Here is a 17,063-nt window from a genome sequence, read left to right on the forward strand (position 1 = left end):
GTCCCATTTAAGCCAGGCGCACTCTGAAGTGCACTGTAAGCACCCTCCTTTTTTTTTTTTGCTACTGGCCAAGTAAATTCTATGGAATGCCACGAATTTAGCAACCAAAAGCGACTGAAGTCTTTAAAGTTGAGTGGTTGATGTTTAAAAACAAGTCCGGCATCAAAGCGTCAAATATGCTGCCAGTAATTGGTTCTGTAATTTACCCAAAGAGTCCCTCTAACAATTATTACATCATTATTTCTCAACTTTTTACCATTTTTGCCATTTTTTTAAAAATTTTAATCTACTAATAGTTGGTTTTTGTAATATTTGCCTTATTTTGTCATATTTTCACCACCTTTTCATAATTCAGGCTCAGAGATAAAAAAAGAATTAGATTTAAATAGGCTCATCCATGCTTTTAATCTCTGGGAAACCTTTAATTTTGCCCTCATACCTGCCTCCCGTTTCACAAAGAGACTGCTGGAGTGCACGCGCGGGCACGCAGGGGCTGTTGTGCATGTGGGTGCGTGAGAATGTGACCATGCATGCTGGTGTGTGTGCACACATGTGCATGTCCATATGTGTGTGGGTGAAGTGGATGATATTGAGTCTGACTTCATAAATCACCCAGACACTGATAAACTCCCCATGCACCCACACACCGCTAATGGGCAACCCTTAAGGAGTGTGAGTGTCTCGTGCGGCGTTTGATTCAACATTTATTAACCCCCTCACACACACGCACACACGCGTCCGTGCGTGTTTTCTCTCTCTCTCCATTTCTCTCTGTTTCTCTCTCTTTCTCACACACGTGCACACAAGCGACACTCACTTATTTGAGCCCCTGAAAGAGCGGGGATACGGTTGGTGGCATCCGTAGCATCAGTGCGGGGTTCTGACCTGGCCGGGCTGTATTAATCACAGCCCAATAGTAGCTAAGATACATTATGGCTCATACAAGCTGCAGCAGAGACAACAACAACAGCCTCTGCATTTCCTAACATTAGTTTCCTTCTCATAACTTATATCCTGTCTCCAACTCCCCGCTTCCCATCTCATATCCTGGCACCCCTCCTCATTATAGAACAATTTTCTGCCCCCACATCAAACACAAACACGCTCCGCGCTTCCATCTCCTTCTCTTCATACATGTCGGCTCATAATTCTGCCGTTATCACGACCTGAACCCCTTTGGAACAAGTCCCCGACGCTTAGTCCCCCCTCGCCGCCACCACCACCAACTCCCCAGGCCCCGCCCTGCAGACTTAATGATGCAGCCGCATTGCCGATTTCATAAACAGCCATTCTTCCAGAAGAACTTTGCTCGCTTAAAATATATAAAGCTACAACTTTCTGGTGCGTGTTAAGCTCAGCTGCAGGCAGCGCGGTCGTGCTGGGGGAACCAGAGGAGGATCCAGCATGCAGATAGGCAGCCTCCAACACTCAGACAGACAGACATTGGGATAGATATCTGGATACACAGACATTAGACCGGGTTTTTTGGCTGCCGTATCGGGTTTCCTCCCCCAGTGTCTGTCTGCCGGGACGGCCTTTTTCTCGGAGGCCCTGACACCGAGGCACCACACAGCCAGCCACGACAGCTGCCACAGCAGCGTCTAATACCAACACACTCCATGCTCCAGCGCTACTACAAAGAGAACCAGCGTTTCAAACATGGCACACTTTGATGCTCTTGTAATGATCTTTGTCTGTTGTTTTGAGACAGAAACCAGGAGGACGTAGGATTCGCGTGGTGCCTCCCTTTTTTTGAATGTTGGTTTCTTGAGAACAAAGAGACTGATCTCTATAGCAGTAAGTTGAGGACTAAATGAGAGAGAGAAAAAAAAAAAAAAAAACAACTCCTCGTGGTATCAGCATGCGACCTTGTGTCAGTGAGAACCCGAGCATTGGGTTTTTGGGCTCCCTGATTAGGAACGGCTGACGAATGGCCGTACATTACGTGAGAGCGATTACCTTTGAGTGTGCACATATCAATCTGCGACTGTGCAGCGCACTTGTCAGCGTGGTAAGGAGAGTGTCTCAGCCTGGAGAAAGTGCAGGTCTAGCCTTGGTCATGTTGATGGAGGGGCGGCACTTCAGAGGCTCCAGGACCCCATGGCACCAGTCTCCCCAGTCCCCCAGACAGACTGGGAGCATCTGGGCTCTGTCAGCGCCTCTGGCCCCTGCAGACTCCGATCTATATGACGGGAGAGAGGAGTGCAATGGATCAGGCCGAAGGAAAATATGAGCCAGATTCCTCTGCCTCGTGCAAAAGATATTCTGTGCCAGTAAGCGTGTAATGTGGATGTGAGGCAGCATTAAAAGGAGTTAGTTTTTTTTTTTTTTTGAAGTGAGACTTTGTTAAAAGGTTATAAGCTGCTAAAATCCTACCTGTACTAGATAGTCCTGCTTTTGTCTTCCAGATTAGTTTGACCTGCAGGCTAACATGAGATCTATGTGAACTTAAACCATCTTAAAACAACTTCAGATTTAAAATACATTGTGATTTATGAGAAGACTTTTATATAAATTTGGAGAAAATTGTCACGTTTGCATTTGGTGGTTAGTTACAGAGACGCTGATGATTATTTACATGGTAAATGGAGGCAATAAATGATATGTTTTTCATTTTTACACCACTCTTAAATCAGAAGGTTACTCCGATGAAATAAAATGTTGAAATGACCCGGACTGGGCTGCAAACAAGTTTCCTAAAATCGTCATCTTTATTTATTAAAGCTGTTTTAAACAATAATGTGATTGTAAATGTTTCACAATCCAGTTTCTGTTCTAGCAGCGCCGGAAAGCGGGGGTTAAACACTTTTATAGCAGGTTTTACCAACACCACCTGGCGATATTAAAAACTGAACAGTGTTTAAGAACTCAGTCAGAAATGAGTTTTAAGGATCCAGCTGAGAATATCACATTGCAACTTTTTAACAGAGATCCGATCAACATCAGGAAGATGAGAGACGACGCTTTTCTTCTATTACTACTCCAACTTTGCAAATGTTGACGCCCGTTGCTTTTACCTTATTTTTCCAGTTGATAAACTAAATGGTGTTTTAAACAGGCTGGTCATAAGATTTAGATTGGTTGATGGCTTCTATAAACTTCCCCTAGATTAAAGCGGTTCTTTTCTCTGGCCCAGTACCAATGCTGAAAGAACTAATTGTTTTTTTTTTTTTTTTTTGGGGGGGGATGTAAGAGTCAAAACTTGTGATGATGGAAATGGCCGTACATTACGTGAGAGCACTAGTTCCTTTAACTCATCAAGATCAATGGTAGTTCAACACCTTCTGAATCCATTTTTCGTTTAGCTAACTATTGGACACTATGTAAATACTCCCCTAATACAAGTTTAAATGTTCAGGATTATCTTCAACCTGAGAGCTAACGCATAAGCCTCATCATTTATATGTATAAACATTTTAAACAGAAAATGACCACTTTGCTGTTGGCTTATCTTAGACTAGCTAGCTAACTAGACAGTTATCTACCTCAGGTAAGATATTAACCACTCATAACATCTCAACAGTATCCCTCTTGAAACATCCTATGTATCCCTTTAAAGGCCCTGATAGCATTAATTTTGCATGGTGTGAAATTGAGGTTATAGATTGGCTCCTAATACTTAAAAAGGCCTGTTTATTAACTGTCCAATTAAGAATTAATTAAAAGCACGTTTCTAAATATGTGCATAGCTGGTTCTGAGCAGAAACATCAACATACGTCTGATAGAAATCACTCCAGAGTTCCCTTATGAAAGAGAGTAATGATTTGATCACTCCAAAGCTCTGCCACATGGAAACTGATACACTCGCTCGCCAACACTAATTAATCCATACACTAAATTAGGAATATAAATGGTGGTCCCATTTTAACAAGGTCGTTTTTAACTTCTCCCTTTACACTTTAACGGCGTCGGAAAGGAAAAAGAGGAGAGGGGGGGGAAAAAAAAAAACACAACTCCTATCAATGCGTTTCACTTATTATGATTGACGATTGATGATTAAGTCCTCCAGCTGACACACACCGCCAAAGCCGGTGAGTTGGAATTGGATGTGACACATACACAGTTCTGCGTGTTAGGTAATTCGTTGACGAGGGGCCAAATTCATTTATGGAACAGCGGTATTGGCAGGCGTGGACACTCTCTGCAAAAACAACGATAATCACAGAGGTTTGGCGCGGCGTGACAAGGACTCTTCAGGGAAAGGCCCTTACACGCTGCTTTGTTGGCCGTCCCTCCCTAAGATGGAGGGAAACATCCGTCGCTTGGTCTTAAGACAAGAGTTGCACTGGAGAGAGGTTTTTTTTTTCCTGTTTTTTTCTTTAGTTAGGTGGTGCTGAATTCAATAAAACGGCTCACACTTTATCAGGTATGTATAGAAATGTACAAAATTGGATTGTGCAGCAGTCCTTCCACTTCCTTTTTTTTCTCCCTGATATTGATGAAATAAAGGGTCTGATAAATCCACTGTAATGAAACATGAGGGGGACCCTGTTGCAAGTCATTTAATCTCTTTCCGCATTCTCCATTTTTTCTGCTAATGAGCCTTATTGACAATCAAACAGAAGCTGTCATCCCCCAGGATGCAACACTCCCAGCCCCTGCGTGTTTGTCATAGTGTCCTGGCAATCAGAGCTGCCTGCACGACCAGGCTGGCAGTTAGTGGTTCTCACAGCAGCGCTGCCTGAAAATGGCACACTTCCTGTAGAGTTGCAGCTGCCACCTCTGCTACTTCCATTACTTTCTATAGCATGCAGATGTTGTATCAACATTCCCTGCCAAGGGGACTGCAATAACTGCGAGATTCATGCCATGTTTCAGAGGCACGTCAATTTCTCAAGTGGCACAATTAAAGAGGGAAACACTGTAACAGGTTTTTCACAGGCGCTGAAATCGGAAAAGGGCTTTTTCACTCTTTTTTTTTTTTTCTCAAAGGAGGGCTGTTTCATAAGGGTTCAGAAATCCACCCAATTTTTACTGCCCTCTTCCTGAGTTGAGCTTTTCTGTGAGCCTTTGTGCGGCAGACCTGTTGTGACCCACAGCGGATATGGAAATGGGGCTAAGGTTTTATGGGCCAAACGGATTGGACACACTCGAGCTCAGGGGGCATGAATATTGGATGTTATTTCTGCTCCCTTTTTATGTAATCCATTGCCAATACATTATTAATAGATGATATCATATCCAGAACTATACTGGACAAAGCACTACACAGGACTAGTATGAAAGGAGCTCTATATGCTGGAGACTGTGGCAGAAAATACAGTTCAAGTGATATTATTTTATCACTGCAGCCCTGCATGCCTGTGCCAAGAAATCCACACACTGTAATTTGTAGGCTAAGCGAAGTTCATATACAGTCCCTTGCAAAAGTATTAATACCCTTGAGCTTTTTCACATTTTGTCATGTTACAACCATAAACTCCAATATGTGTGTGTGCGCGTGCGTGCGTGCGTGTGTGTGCATGTGTTTTGTCTTGTTTTAATCTCGTGATGGGTCAGCATAAAGTAATAGAGAAGTGGAAGGCACATGATGTACAAGATTCTAGTAGTTCTGCAAAATAAAAGTATGTAAAGTGTCCTGTGAATAGATACTCCGTCCCCTTTAACAACTGCCCTCAGAAGTCATATAATTTCAGTAAATCATTTTACTTGGTTGCATTTTGAACTAATATGAATCCAGCTAAAAAAAATGCAGGGCACTGTGCCTTCAGGACTGGAGTTAGAAAACATTTGACAAAGTTGTAGAGATTTTTAATGCAGTAGGGTAGTAAAACAATCACCAGAGCTTTGACCGTGTTACAGAGTACTGTCCAGTGAGTAGACTTATAATTTAAAGAGTGTGGACGAACTGCAAACCTGCATAATGTTGTAGCTCAGGTACAACTATCTCCATGGTGAAAGGTGATGGTGGGAGCATCAAGCAGGTCAGAGTTGAGGGAAAGATTGATGGCAAATATATATTTTGTTTTATTATTATTTATTTTAAAAAAAGAGAAAGTAATCCTTTCAACCAACTCTATGTTGGTTTATCACATAAATCCCAATTAAAGACATGGAGTTCAGTTTATATCACATTACAAAATGTGTAAATTTATAGTTTTGCAGGGCACTGAGCAGGGAAAATATGGTGAACGTTTTATTTGCATCAGGGGGTAAATCTGGCTTTTCTTTTCCTGGTTTGAAATGCCCTGAAACATTGATGAAGTATCAAATGACATGTGAATACAAGTTTAATGGACGCCGAAGCACTGGGATATTTTGCTCCTGCTTCTCGGCTGCAGCGAGTGAAGTGGAAATCTTTGCAAGGATCGAAAAGATTTCCACTTTTCACAAGTTTTCCTTACAAAGCTCACTCCCAGAGTACAGCAACAGGGGAGCGGTGTCTTATCTGATGTTCAGAATCACAGACAGGAGGCTGCTCTAATGTAGGACTGTTTAAAAAAAAAAGAAGGGACCGGGGAAGAGGGGGGGGAGGGGGGGTCATGTCTTATTTTGATTCAAATACTGAATTGTTCAAAAAGGTCAGATTTGCTTCATTTTTAAGTTATGGTCTCAGTTCGTACAGTTTTTATGACTCTCAAAAGTGTTCTCCGTCTCGTGCATAAGCTACAGGAGAGTTGCAGCCACCGTTTTTGTTTTTTTCTTGCACTCAGCGGTTAAACAAATCCCCTCTGTCAAAGAGCAAATCCTTAAAAAGTACTCCTCGGCATTGCCCACCGCGCAGAGAAGATAAACCGTCGTCCATCTCCTAGTTTTATGACCTGTCTCGATATTGAGCAACATAATGCCCCCCAAGCATGAATGCAAACGCCTCTAAGTATACAACTTACATAGGGAGAAGATGCGCGAGGTAATATATATTCTCCTTTTAAGGTCAGTTTGAATTGTTTTATCTCCTGGGAAAGCGCAGGTTGATAAAGAGCAAACAAAACCCTCTTTTCTGAATGCTTGTCCTCCATGGCCTCAATGAAGGTTTCATTCCTTTATATCGTCCAGCCCAATTCCCAGCATGCACGGCCATTGTGGCGCTTTCAACTGAAGCTCTCCATTGACTGGCTCATTGTCCGGTCGCTCTTTTGTGCCGCGCTATCACCGGAGCACAATCTTTCACCTGAACAGCTCAGGAGCGCACAGCCAGGATGTGGTCACATAAAAAAACAACAAAAAAATAAAAAATAAACGAGTCACCCACATAGATGCCAGGCTGCGTAATTAACCTGACACTGATGAAGAAATATTTGAAACTTTAAAAACCTCCAGCGATGCTTCTTAATAACGTGGTCATTAGTCATGCTCAGGGTGCCTGCGTCACACAGAGATGTTCAATATTACAGCTTGGGCTTTTATTACTGAGACGACTTTTTCTTTTCCCCGCCMCCCCTTTTTTTTTTTTTTGAAATATAACAATACATGAGCAGATGTTTGAAGAGTGGCCCTCGGCAACACAAGGCTAGTTAAGATCGATATTGCTTTCAATATTTCTTTCCTTTGACAGATAACCAGTACGGAGGAAAGTCTTGATAAGAGTGGCAACATATGGATGCGGTAAGCTTCGCTTTCTTTTGATTGTGTGACCCCGTGACCCGTGCCTCTGTTTGAGAGCAAGGCAGCCACATGGTACGGTGGGGGTCTGTCCGGCTCTGGTTATGGGGCATTATTGACCCAGGATTTATAAATATTTAATGCACACATTAAGATCATGGTGGAGGGTGGCCATTAGAGTTCTCCAATAAAAGAGGCTCTCACGATGATTGAATGGTGTGGCAGAGCTAGTGGCTGTTTGTTGGGTACAAAGAAACCTGCTGAGACTATATATACTGTACCTCCAGCCTGCCTGGCAGGCTTCAGAGCTGTTAAAGCACCCAGCAACTGAGCTAACTTGTCATTTTATATGTATACATTAGGCTTTTTTACTCTCTGATTTTAGTCTTTAAAAAGAGGTTTAGTTAAATTGTTATAAGGAATTGATATGTAGCCTACAGTAGATAATTCTTAGCATTTCTTTTTTTTTCTGGTGTAAATCGAGATTGGATGATCCCAGAGCTTAAGGAGGAGTAGAAGAGTGGCAAAACCCAAACTAGTGTCCGATGTCAAAAACATGTTAGTGGTTAAGGCAAATCGCATTTTATCATCACGTTTTATTAGGTGGTTAGAAAGTGATTATTTATAAAGGAAATAAAGGTTGGAGGCGGTGAGCCACCAGTGACCTTCCTGAGTGAAACATGGACTGGAGAACATGTCGGGTTTTTCCAAACTCAGTAACGACCTCAAAGAACAGTAAGGCAGGGTAAGAATAAATAAAACAGGGTTCGTATAAATGGTGTAATATTTTTGCTTTTTAAACTATTGTATTTTGCAGAGTTGTTTAAACTGGACACTCCTTACCTCATGAGAAAATTCATTTTTTAAAACAGACTCCTAAAAACCTGATTGTTGCTGAAGCTAAATTATTCCAAAGATATTTTTTGTAATAAATCTAAAATACATTTATTAACTGCCAGTAGCAACACTTACTGCAAATAAAATATACAATTTGTAAAAACGGTTAGAGTACGTTTGTTTTTGTATCAGACAAATAGCTCCATTCCCCGTGTAACTAATCACCAGCTTCACTTTAAACAACCCTCAAACGTAATGCAGTAACAACTAATCTGGTTTTACACAGATAAAGATGTTAATGGAGTTATTTACAACAGGTACGTAATTAACTGCCTATAATAATTTAACAGAGCTTCTCTTCAGCAATCCCAATTTTGTGCATCTGCTTTTTTTGCTGCATTGATTAATATCGAGTTTGCTTGTTTATTTTTTTTCACCCCCCCTCACTCCAAAAACAAACAAAAAAAAAAAGCACAGAGCAGAATGCAACGTGACGGATCGAAACCTGTGTATCCGGCACAGATAACGCAGGGAGACAGTTGTGTGCACGTTGTTATCAGATGCACCAGGTTATCAGGGAAATTATTTGAAGCCCGCAGAAAATGAAATTGCTGCTTTCGGAGCGTCTGTCCTTTGCACTATCAGCAGCTCCTGGTGGATCTCCTGCGCCGCCGAGATCCGCGCACGCCGGCTGGCATAATAAGCCGCTGATATGCTGATTGCCACTCGGGTTGCTGTCATTTAATTGTGCATTAAAGGCAGACGTGGCCTCGGACAATGGCGCCTTGATGAGAAATTGACATTTTGTGACCTGCGCTCCGTGAGCGCTCAGGATGCCAGATAAGATGCTCAGTTGTTTTTAAGGAGAACCACTGTTCTTCCCTCAAACACTTCTATCCTCCTGTTTGACCCACTTGATGAGTATAGATTTCACAGCGCGCCCCCCACCCCTCTCGCCGTCCCCCCTTTCAGCACTCAAACTATAAGAGGTTCAAAACGATACCAGGCCTTATAGACAAAGGATAACCTTGCTCTTTCAATGTATCGATTCTTTATTAACTAGGTGGCTTAATGCAATGAAATGAGGGATTTGAATGAGCCCCATTTGGGGTGCTTTGAATAAAAAAAGCTTGCACTATTTATGAATGACTACAATGAACCTTTGAAGCACCACAGATGCAGGATGTGCTCACACAGAGACCAGCAGAAACAAATTCAGAATGCTTCGCTGAAAGAATATGAGGAAAGAGCAGTTTTCATCTTTTTTATGGATGTTACACTTTTTCCACAGGTTCAAACAGTTATCTCCATAGCAATGTCTAAATACTACATCTTACAGATGAATCACAGGTTTTGTCCTCGGACGCGTCTACTGTCTTTTCTCTTGTCTTTTTTTTTTTTTTTGTATTTGTTTATTCGTTTCCTTGTTCCTGATTGTCAGTTTATCTGCCATCCAAACTGGGCTTAAAACTGAAGAAGTCCACAGTTGAGGGGCTATTGTGTTTTTTTTACTGAAAATTTTAATAAAACATCACTTAGTCATTTCTGTTTCCATTCCAAATGCTGACATTTTTAAATTTTCTTCCCTGTAAACACATGTAAGCTATGTGGCAGAGTCTTAAGTGGTGAGTAAAAATGACTTCTATACATTCTACAAAACAGGAAAAAAAATAAAATAAAAATACAACCACAAATGGAGTGTTTTTTTTTATCTCCAAGGTTGTCCCTCATGCACATTAGTCTCTATTGGATCTTAACAACTATCATATGGGTCACAAACAATTTATTTGACAATACAACCAACAAAGTTTTCTCCAAAATGGTCTGTATAGATAATTTAAAATCAATATAAAAATAAACAATGAAGTTTGACTTCCCTTTTAAAAAAAATGGACAGAGAGTCTCGACGGTGTAACACAAAAAAGTTTCGAGGATACACATGAAATATATGCACATTGCATTTCATCAAATACAAAAAAGAAAAACAAATGAAGGCAACAGTTCTTGGCTGAATTATCTGTGCTGCATCACTATATTAAGGGCATGACGATTAATACATACATAATGAAAAGCAATATACAAAATTTCAGAGATAAATACATTATTTATAGTTGATATGTTACAAAATTTCCTTCAGTGAGCGCAAGTGTGTATTTGAACAGAAAAATGACAATGACTGACTATATTCCTACATTCTCAATGGGTTTTAATTTTTTTGTTTTTAAACATTTTTTTGTTGATCTAAAAGAACATGAAAAAGACAGATGTATAAATATTTAGCACAAGTTTGGCAATATCACAATAGTCTACAATTTTTTTTTAACCACATATAAAACACATAAGGGAGTTGGAGCCAAAAGGAGACTGCTCCTCATCAACAAGAAACAGACTTCACAGTAGCCTAGGAATGCATTAATATACAGTGCTAGCAAAAAAGTTGAAAAAACATGGCAAAACACACTTGCTTAAAAGGAAGCTCTAGACATGGAAGTACATCATATTCATCAACAGAGTAGTGTTTTTGTACACATCAGTGTGCTTGTTGACGCGGAGGATTTTTTTTTTTCACTTTTGAAGATGATTTCTAGCTACAATAAATTACAAAATTTAAGTTAAAATGCAGGAATGAAACATGATACAACATCACCCACCCATCACCCCCCCTCCCCCCCTGGACCTTCCCCATCCCCTCCCAAAAAAAAAAAAAAAAAAAGAAATCCTGTTTTTACTTCATATTCATTGTACTTTTATGATCGGCTTTTGCTAAATTATATATTTCATATATTTTTCCAGTTGAAATTCAAACTGTCTTGGCCCCTGTGTAGTTTTCTCACACATAAAAATACAAAAGTCACATTATAAAGACGCACAACTGTTGTGAATCTATTAAAAGAGTTGAAACAAAAAAAAGAAAAAAACTGAGGCAAACAAGTTTGTTGGCAAATGGACTGTACATCAGTGTTTTTACTTTACAACCAGATGGTGAGTCCACAGAGTCCCTTCCAGTACTGAGAGTGGCTGTCCGAGGCTGAAGCTCAACTCAACAGGTATACAAAATAAATCCTTCATCATCCCGCGTCCTTTTCTCACCAAAGGTTGATAAAATTGTGGGTTACGGAGGGTAAAGAAAAATAAAATCCCACATGAAAAAAAAACAAAACAAAATATTGTTCTTGTTAAATCCTTTTTTCTGCAGGTTCTGAAAGTCACTGAAAAGGGGGTGGGGGGGAAATCTCTTTTTTTTTTCTTTCTTCAGAACGAGCAGTTGACTATACATTACACCAGCATTTTGCAGTGTGCTTGGGAAGAAGAGGGGTACGGGGACAAGGGGGAGTGTCCTGTGAAGTGGTAGTGTGTCGACTGGTGCTCGAGATGACAAAAGTGCATTTACATTGGAGGGACAACCAGGCCGGACATGGCTGAGGGGGGGATAAAGAAAGAACAAGAGAGCAGATTAGTTGGGTTGGCTACAGCACATTTGGCTTTATTGATCTAAAAATTGATCAAAACTGAAAAAAAGAAGAAAAAAAAATGAGTGCATGTATGTGTGCAGTGTGCGTGTCAGTGCGTGCTTGTTCGGAGTCCAGCCACCTGATGCTGCACAAGTGCGTGGATGTAAGCCTTTAAATGTGCCTGTTTGCGCATGTGCCTGCGAGTGTTTGCCGTGTCCGCCGGCCCTCGTCGCTGTACGTTCCCCTAACCTCCCTCCTGCTCTGACATTTCAGCCCTCAGCACGCCGCTCCTGCTATGTGTGATATTTCTCCTGCCGTCGGGGTAATGGCAAACAGTGGCCCAGACTCCCAGGAGAGCCGGCTGTGGTGACGACGGAGCAACAACACGGTCATTTCCCACAATGCCGCAACTCGGCTCAGTCTCTCCCACTCGGATTCATTTCTGCGACTTCCTTCCTTTCTCTCACCCCTCTCTCTTTATCACTGACTCAAGTTTTGCCTTCACGTCATTATCCAATAGAGATTAGGCAAGATCAAAAGTAGCTCCCTGTTATTGCGCTAAGACCATCTGCTTTGGATATCATTAGCAACTGTAGCTCGCCCTAAGAGTTTATATATTCAGTATTTTCACATGTTTTAACAATTAGGCAACTAGTGAAGTGCTAGGATGATGTATTAGCGTATTGCTCGCAGTATATTTGTAGAGTCATGGTTGAAATGCTTTTAAGTTTGCCAGCGCAGATGATGGCAAGGCATTGCTCATTAATTTCTGCACAACATGTATTAATAAGTATGAACGTGTAGCAAGATGAACTTTAATTTCCCACTTCATTAAGCCCAATGTTATTAATCTTGGGGCACGCGCTCCAGCTAAGCTTGTTTTCAACGCAATCATGTTGGTCATGACACGCGCACAAAACCTAATAAACATAATTACTAAAACAATTCGCCGAAGGTCTTGTCCTGCGACATCGGAGCGGATCATTTGTATGTAAGGGCAACGAGGATGCATGTATGCATAAACATTTGCACTGTCACTTTCAAACCTGCGCTGTCTTGTTTGCGTGTGTGTGAGAGTGTGTGTGCGCGTGTGTGTGGGCATGCTCTCTGCAAGAGTGTGTGCCTGAATGTGAACTGAAAGGTGTAAATTGGCCTGTCAAAATGCATATATTTGTAATGATTAATCCCTCACCAAACCGGACAGAGGCCTGAGCAGCGGTATCTGACCAGTAGTCCGTAGGGAAGGGATGAGGGGGTGAGGGGGGCTCACCTTGCAGTCCGTTGCCGTTGGCGCTGGTGCAGGAGGGGGGTGGGGAAGCCTGGGGTCGGACCACAGGGGCGAAGGCGCTCTTTTGTTTAACTGCGGAGACGACAGGGAGGGCAAGGGAAGGAGGGAGGGTGAGAGTGAGAACGTGCTGTGAGTAGTGCTTGAGAGGGGAGAGGGCAGTTAAGGTAAGGCTGGGGTAGAGTTACTGTCAGGGAGGGAAGGGTTGGGGTGGGGGACACATGATCAGTACTCACAGGCCCCTATGATCAACATTTTGGTCCGGCTGAACAAATACAGGTGGCGTGTGGTGAAGTAAACCTAATATTTCCACAATTTTAAGCCACATGTGCTCTCTAAAGTCCTGAAACTAAACAAGCTTTTGTGAATGAAGACTTACATATTATCACCATCAACAATGCGCTCACCCCCCTCTCCCCCCGCACCCCTTTCCTTTCAGAAACGCCTCGTAGAGGTGTGAATGAATGCAGGAGCTGGAATTAAATCAGCAGCAACTTAGTGCTACTACAGCATGCAAGAGTGGCAAGCTACTTACTTCCATATGGGGAGTTGGCAGAGGATCCGTTGAGGAACCCCGGGGAGCTTGGCACACCCAGGTTCATGCCGGCATTGCCGTAGCCGTTCATGCTGTTGCTGACTGTGTTGTAGCTCGACTGCTGTGGGGTGCTGCTGGAGATGTAGCCCCTGGGGGACACGCTGCTGGTGTTCCGGCTGTAGCCAACTGGATAACACAAATGGAAGAAGCACAAGGACATTCATTCATTCCTTTCTTTCCGAGGCATTGTCTGGTGATTGAAAGTAAATGGCAGTGGAAATGAACTGGTACAGTCAAAGATCTCTATTAGCAACGTAGCGAGAAATGTGATGTTTCTATGATCAGATAGCTCTGTTATCGAGACGCTAGCAAAGCTTCACTGACAAATCCTCTGTTACTGAATGAAGAACGTAAACGATGCAACAACTTTGGAGTAACAGAAGAGAGGCAGGAAGCTGAAACAACACATTTCTTTTATCTTTCCAGAATTTGCATCAGTATGCAAAGTTGCTAAAAAAGATGCACTGAAAAATCTGATGACTTGTTCAAAGATTTTTTTTTTCCATGTCACTGAACACGTCATACAGCAACACTCCCAAATGTGGACGCTATTACTGAGTAAAGAACAGCCAAAACTGTCTATTTTCAGGGTCAGTGAGTTTATTAAAATTATTATTTTGTGGCAGCTTAGTATGAGACATAATCAGTGAAAAAAGTCAAGTTCCTCTGCCTCATCCCTGTGGTTTTACTGCTGTTTGCACAAATACACCAATCCTGATCAGAAGCAACCAATCAGAGCCAGGAGGAGGGCCTTAGATCCTCCTTGATTGACAGATCAGTAAATCTTGCTCTCTGCTGAAATCCAGCTCCTTTCCCAACGCGTAGCCTGTTGTCAATGCGCCTGCTAGTAACAGCGGTAGATAATCGGTCTTAATGTAGCAGTAAGTTGTTTGCCCTCCACTAGCAAAGCTGCAGCAAACCACCAATCTTGAGCGGTGCGTACACAAGCTTGATTGACAGCACTAATACCCTCCTTCTAGCTCTGACTGGTTGTTTCTGATAGGAAGTGGTATACATCTGCAAATGGCAATAGGACCACAAGATTTTTTCACAGACTATCTGTCTCAAATTATATTGTCAGGACATAGTGGCAACTTTAACAAATGACATTTTTTTTAAATGAACGTTATCATCTACTGCAGCTTTAAGCTGTGACAGAGCAAGACTTTCAGGAGCTAATAAGAAGTCTGAACGGTAAGCAAAGTTGAAGTGTTTTATCCTTTTAAGCTTTCAGCCTCTCTATCTGATGGAGCATGCTGGAGTAGAAAATGTCGGTTACATTCTCCACAGGGAATACACACATAGATGGCTGTTTTAATAATCCTAGTCTGGCTAATCCTGTTGATAGGTAATATAAGATGCTGAAGACAGCTTAAAAGGCGAGCTGCATAATATTTTCTTTGTTTTAAATTAGATGTAAAACAGTTTTACAGACACTGTCTCGCACACACAGGGCATGACATCACGTCTGTTCTGAGTATAAATAATTATTAATCTACACACAAGACTAGACAGAAGTATTTTGGATGCTGTTCATTATCTATAGTATATCTTATCAATAATGTGTGAATTACATATCTGCATAATGTACAGCAAAATTATAGTTGGCTAAAATTGGTATTGGCATTTCAAAGCCTTATGAAAGACAGAATCAGCCAGAAAAAAATCATCTCTATTTTTTTTTATCAAGAATTATTGCAAGTTCCACATTCAAATGGTTTTTTTTTTAATGTAAAATATATTTAATTTTTAGCTTTAAATCAAGTTCAAAAACATACCTGGAGTTTTGCTTTGATTCTTTCATGCACCCCTGCCAGCCATTTAGGTTGCCTAAAATGCTTGCTCATACAAAGCACCGCCTATTTACACACAGCTCCTCCTTGGAGCCGCGGTATCCAGCCGAGCTTCCTCCTCACAGAGCACCCCTCGCCCCCCACACCTCCCCCACTGCGCTCCACCACACTGGTGGCAACAACAATTAGCAAACATCTGGTGGAAGTTGGGTATGGCTGAGCTCATCATATGAACTACTTCTCAGTCCAATGCTCATAAGAATGGTTATAAACGGCACAACTGAAAGGCACGGTTGTGATAATGTGCTGAAGGCGGCATGTCGGAAAGAATTTGAGCTTCTTAAAGAGACAGAGGCTCAAATTCAAGGTGTCAAATTAGAAAGTCAGATTTATTTTAAGCTTTGTTTGATATATACAAGATTTTTTTAATAACAGCTGAAGGTAACATAATTAATAGATTGTGCTATGAAATGTTGCTATGTGCCTGGGAAATACATAATACCCCTCCTTAAAAAAAATGAGAGAAGACTCGTGGACTGGATTAATCCCTTTTTTCATATTAGGCCATTTTTTATTAGTTATTTTTATTTGAAGCCGACAAAAGGGAGAACATATTTGCCATATTCTTGTAAGTCCCTGGGTATTCCTCTTAGAAGCACCTGCAATCCTTCTGCAACCCCCTTTTGAGCACCTTTAAGTTATGGAGCTAAGCCCCCCAAATCACACACCTTGGTCATTCCCTTGTGACTCTGACACGTTGACTGCTAGCTGGCTGCTGAAGGAGTTGACTCCCATCATGCCGTGGGAGGCTGTGTTGGCGAGAGAGGGAATCTGGTTGTGGTTGCGGGGAACGCTGTATAGGGCTTCTGCGATGTCAGCTGCCCTCTTCAGAATGATCTCCTGAGAGGCAAAAAAAGAAGGCAAAGGGTTTTTTTAATGCATAATACATGGCTGTTGAGTTGACTCGCGGCACTATATTCCTTCAGATATAGTCCTGAATATGGGCCTTAATTATGTCATCAAAAATTCTTTATGTGTAAATCAGACATGCTGAGAGGATTTCTGAGGTACCTGATTATTGTGGGGCATCCCGTACAGGGCTTCGACGAGATCAGCCGCCCTCTTCAGTAACACCTCCTGATTAGGGAAACAGGGAAAGGAAATAAATACAACTCCCACAACAGAGATTTTTTTTTTTTTTTTAGCCTGAGGCCTCTGTCAAACCAAAGAGAAGACCCCTGCTTTTAGGAAGATTTTTGCAGTGATTAACATGTTTCTACAGGCAACAGGTTATTCAAGTCAAAACAGTCCAGTTGTATCCCTTATCCCTTAAATAATAGTGTAAAATGTTTGTTTTAGCGTCCAGCTCAAATTAAATAATAATGCCAGTATTCAGTGGACCCAAATAGTGGGAAAGTGGTTCAAGGAGCATCAGAGCACCAGGTTTTTAGGTCCTTAGGCCCTCTGAAAATGTTTGATGCACTTGAAAACATGTTACAAAGGAGCCTTACCATCCCATCAGCACAAATCTCAAAAAAAGGATTGTAATTAGTTTGAA

General features: G+C 41.6%; 2 protein-coding genes across 5 annotated transcripts in view; one reads left to right on the forward strand and one right to left on the reverse strand.

Moving 5' to 3' along the window:
• LOC103476769 (methylated-DNA--protein-cysteine methyltransferase) overlaps positions 1-10,817 on the forward strand; it is a 38,356-nt gene extending 27,539 nt beyond the window's left edge. Inside the window, exon 5 of the mRNA XM_008429334.2 lies at positions 7,497-10,817. Within this exon, the coding sequence (XP_008427556.1) occupies positions 7,497-7,550 (54 nt within the window). The 3' untranslated portion in view covers positions 7,551-10,817. The remainder of the gene's footprint in view (positions 1-7,496) is intronic.
• A 242-nt stretch (positions 10,818-11,059) lies between these two features.
• The window catches only part of LOC103476771 (EBF transcription factor 3), an 86,973-nt gene continuing 80,969 nt past the window's right edge, over positions 11,060-17,063 (reverse strand). Inside the window, exons 12-16 of one of the 4 annotated variants that reach the window (XM_008429335.2) lie at positions 16,577-16,642; positions 16,234-16,405; positions 13,653-13,838; positions 13,025-13,192; positions 11,060-11,799 (exon numbers count right to left, since the gene is read on the reverse strand). In XM_008429335.2, coding sequence (XP_008427557.1) covers positions 11,768-11,799; positions 13,025-13,192; positions 13,653-13,838; positions 16,234-16,405; positions 16,577-16,642 — 624 coding nt within the window. In that variant the 3' untranslated portion in view covers positions 11,060-11,767. The remainder of the gene's footprint in view (positions 11,800-13,024; positions 13,193-13,652; positions 13,839-16,233; positions 16,406-16,576; positions 16,643-17,063) is intronic. The other 3 variants (XM_008429338.2, XM_008429339.2, XM_008429336.2) reach the window with 3 other exon arrangements.

This window comes from Poecilia reticulata, linkage group LG15, assembly GCF_000633615.1.
Source record: "Poecilia reticulata strain Guanapo linkage group LG15, Guppy_female_1.0+MT, whole genome shotgun sequence".
NCBI lineage: Eukaryota > Metazoa > Chordata > Actinopteri > Cyprinodontiformes > Poeciliidae > Poecilia > Poecilia reticulata.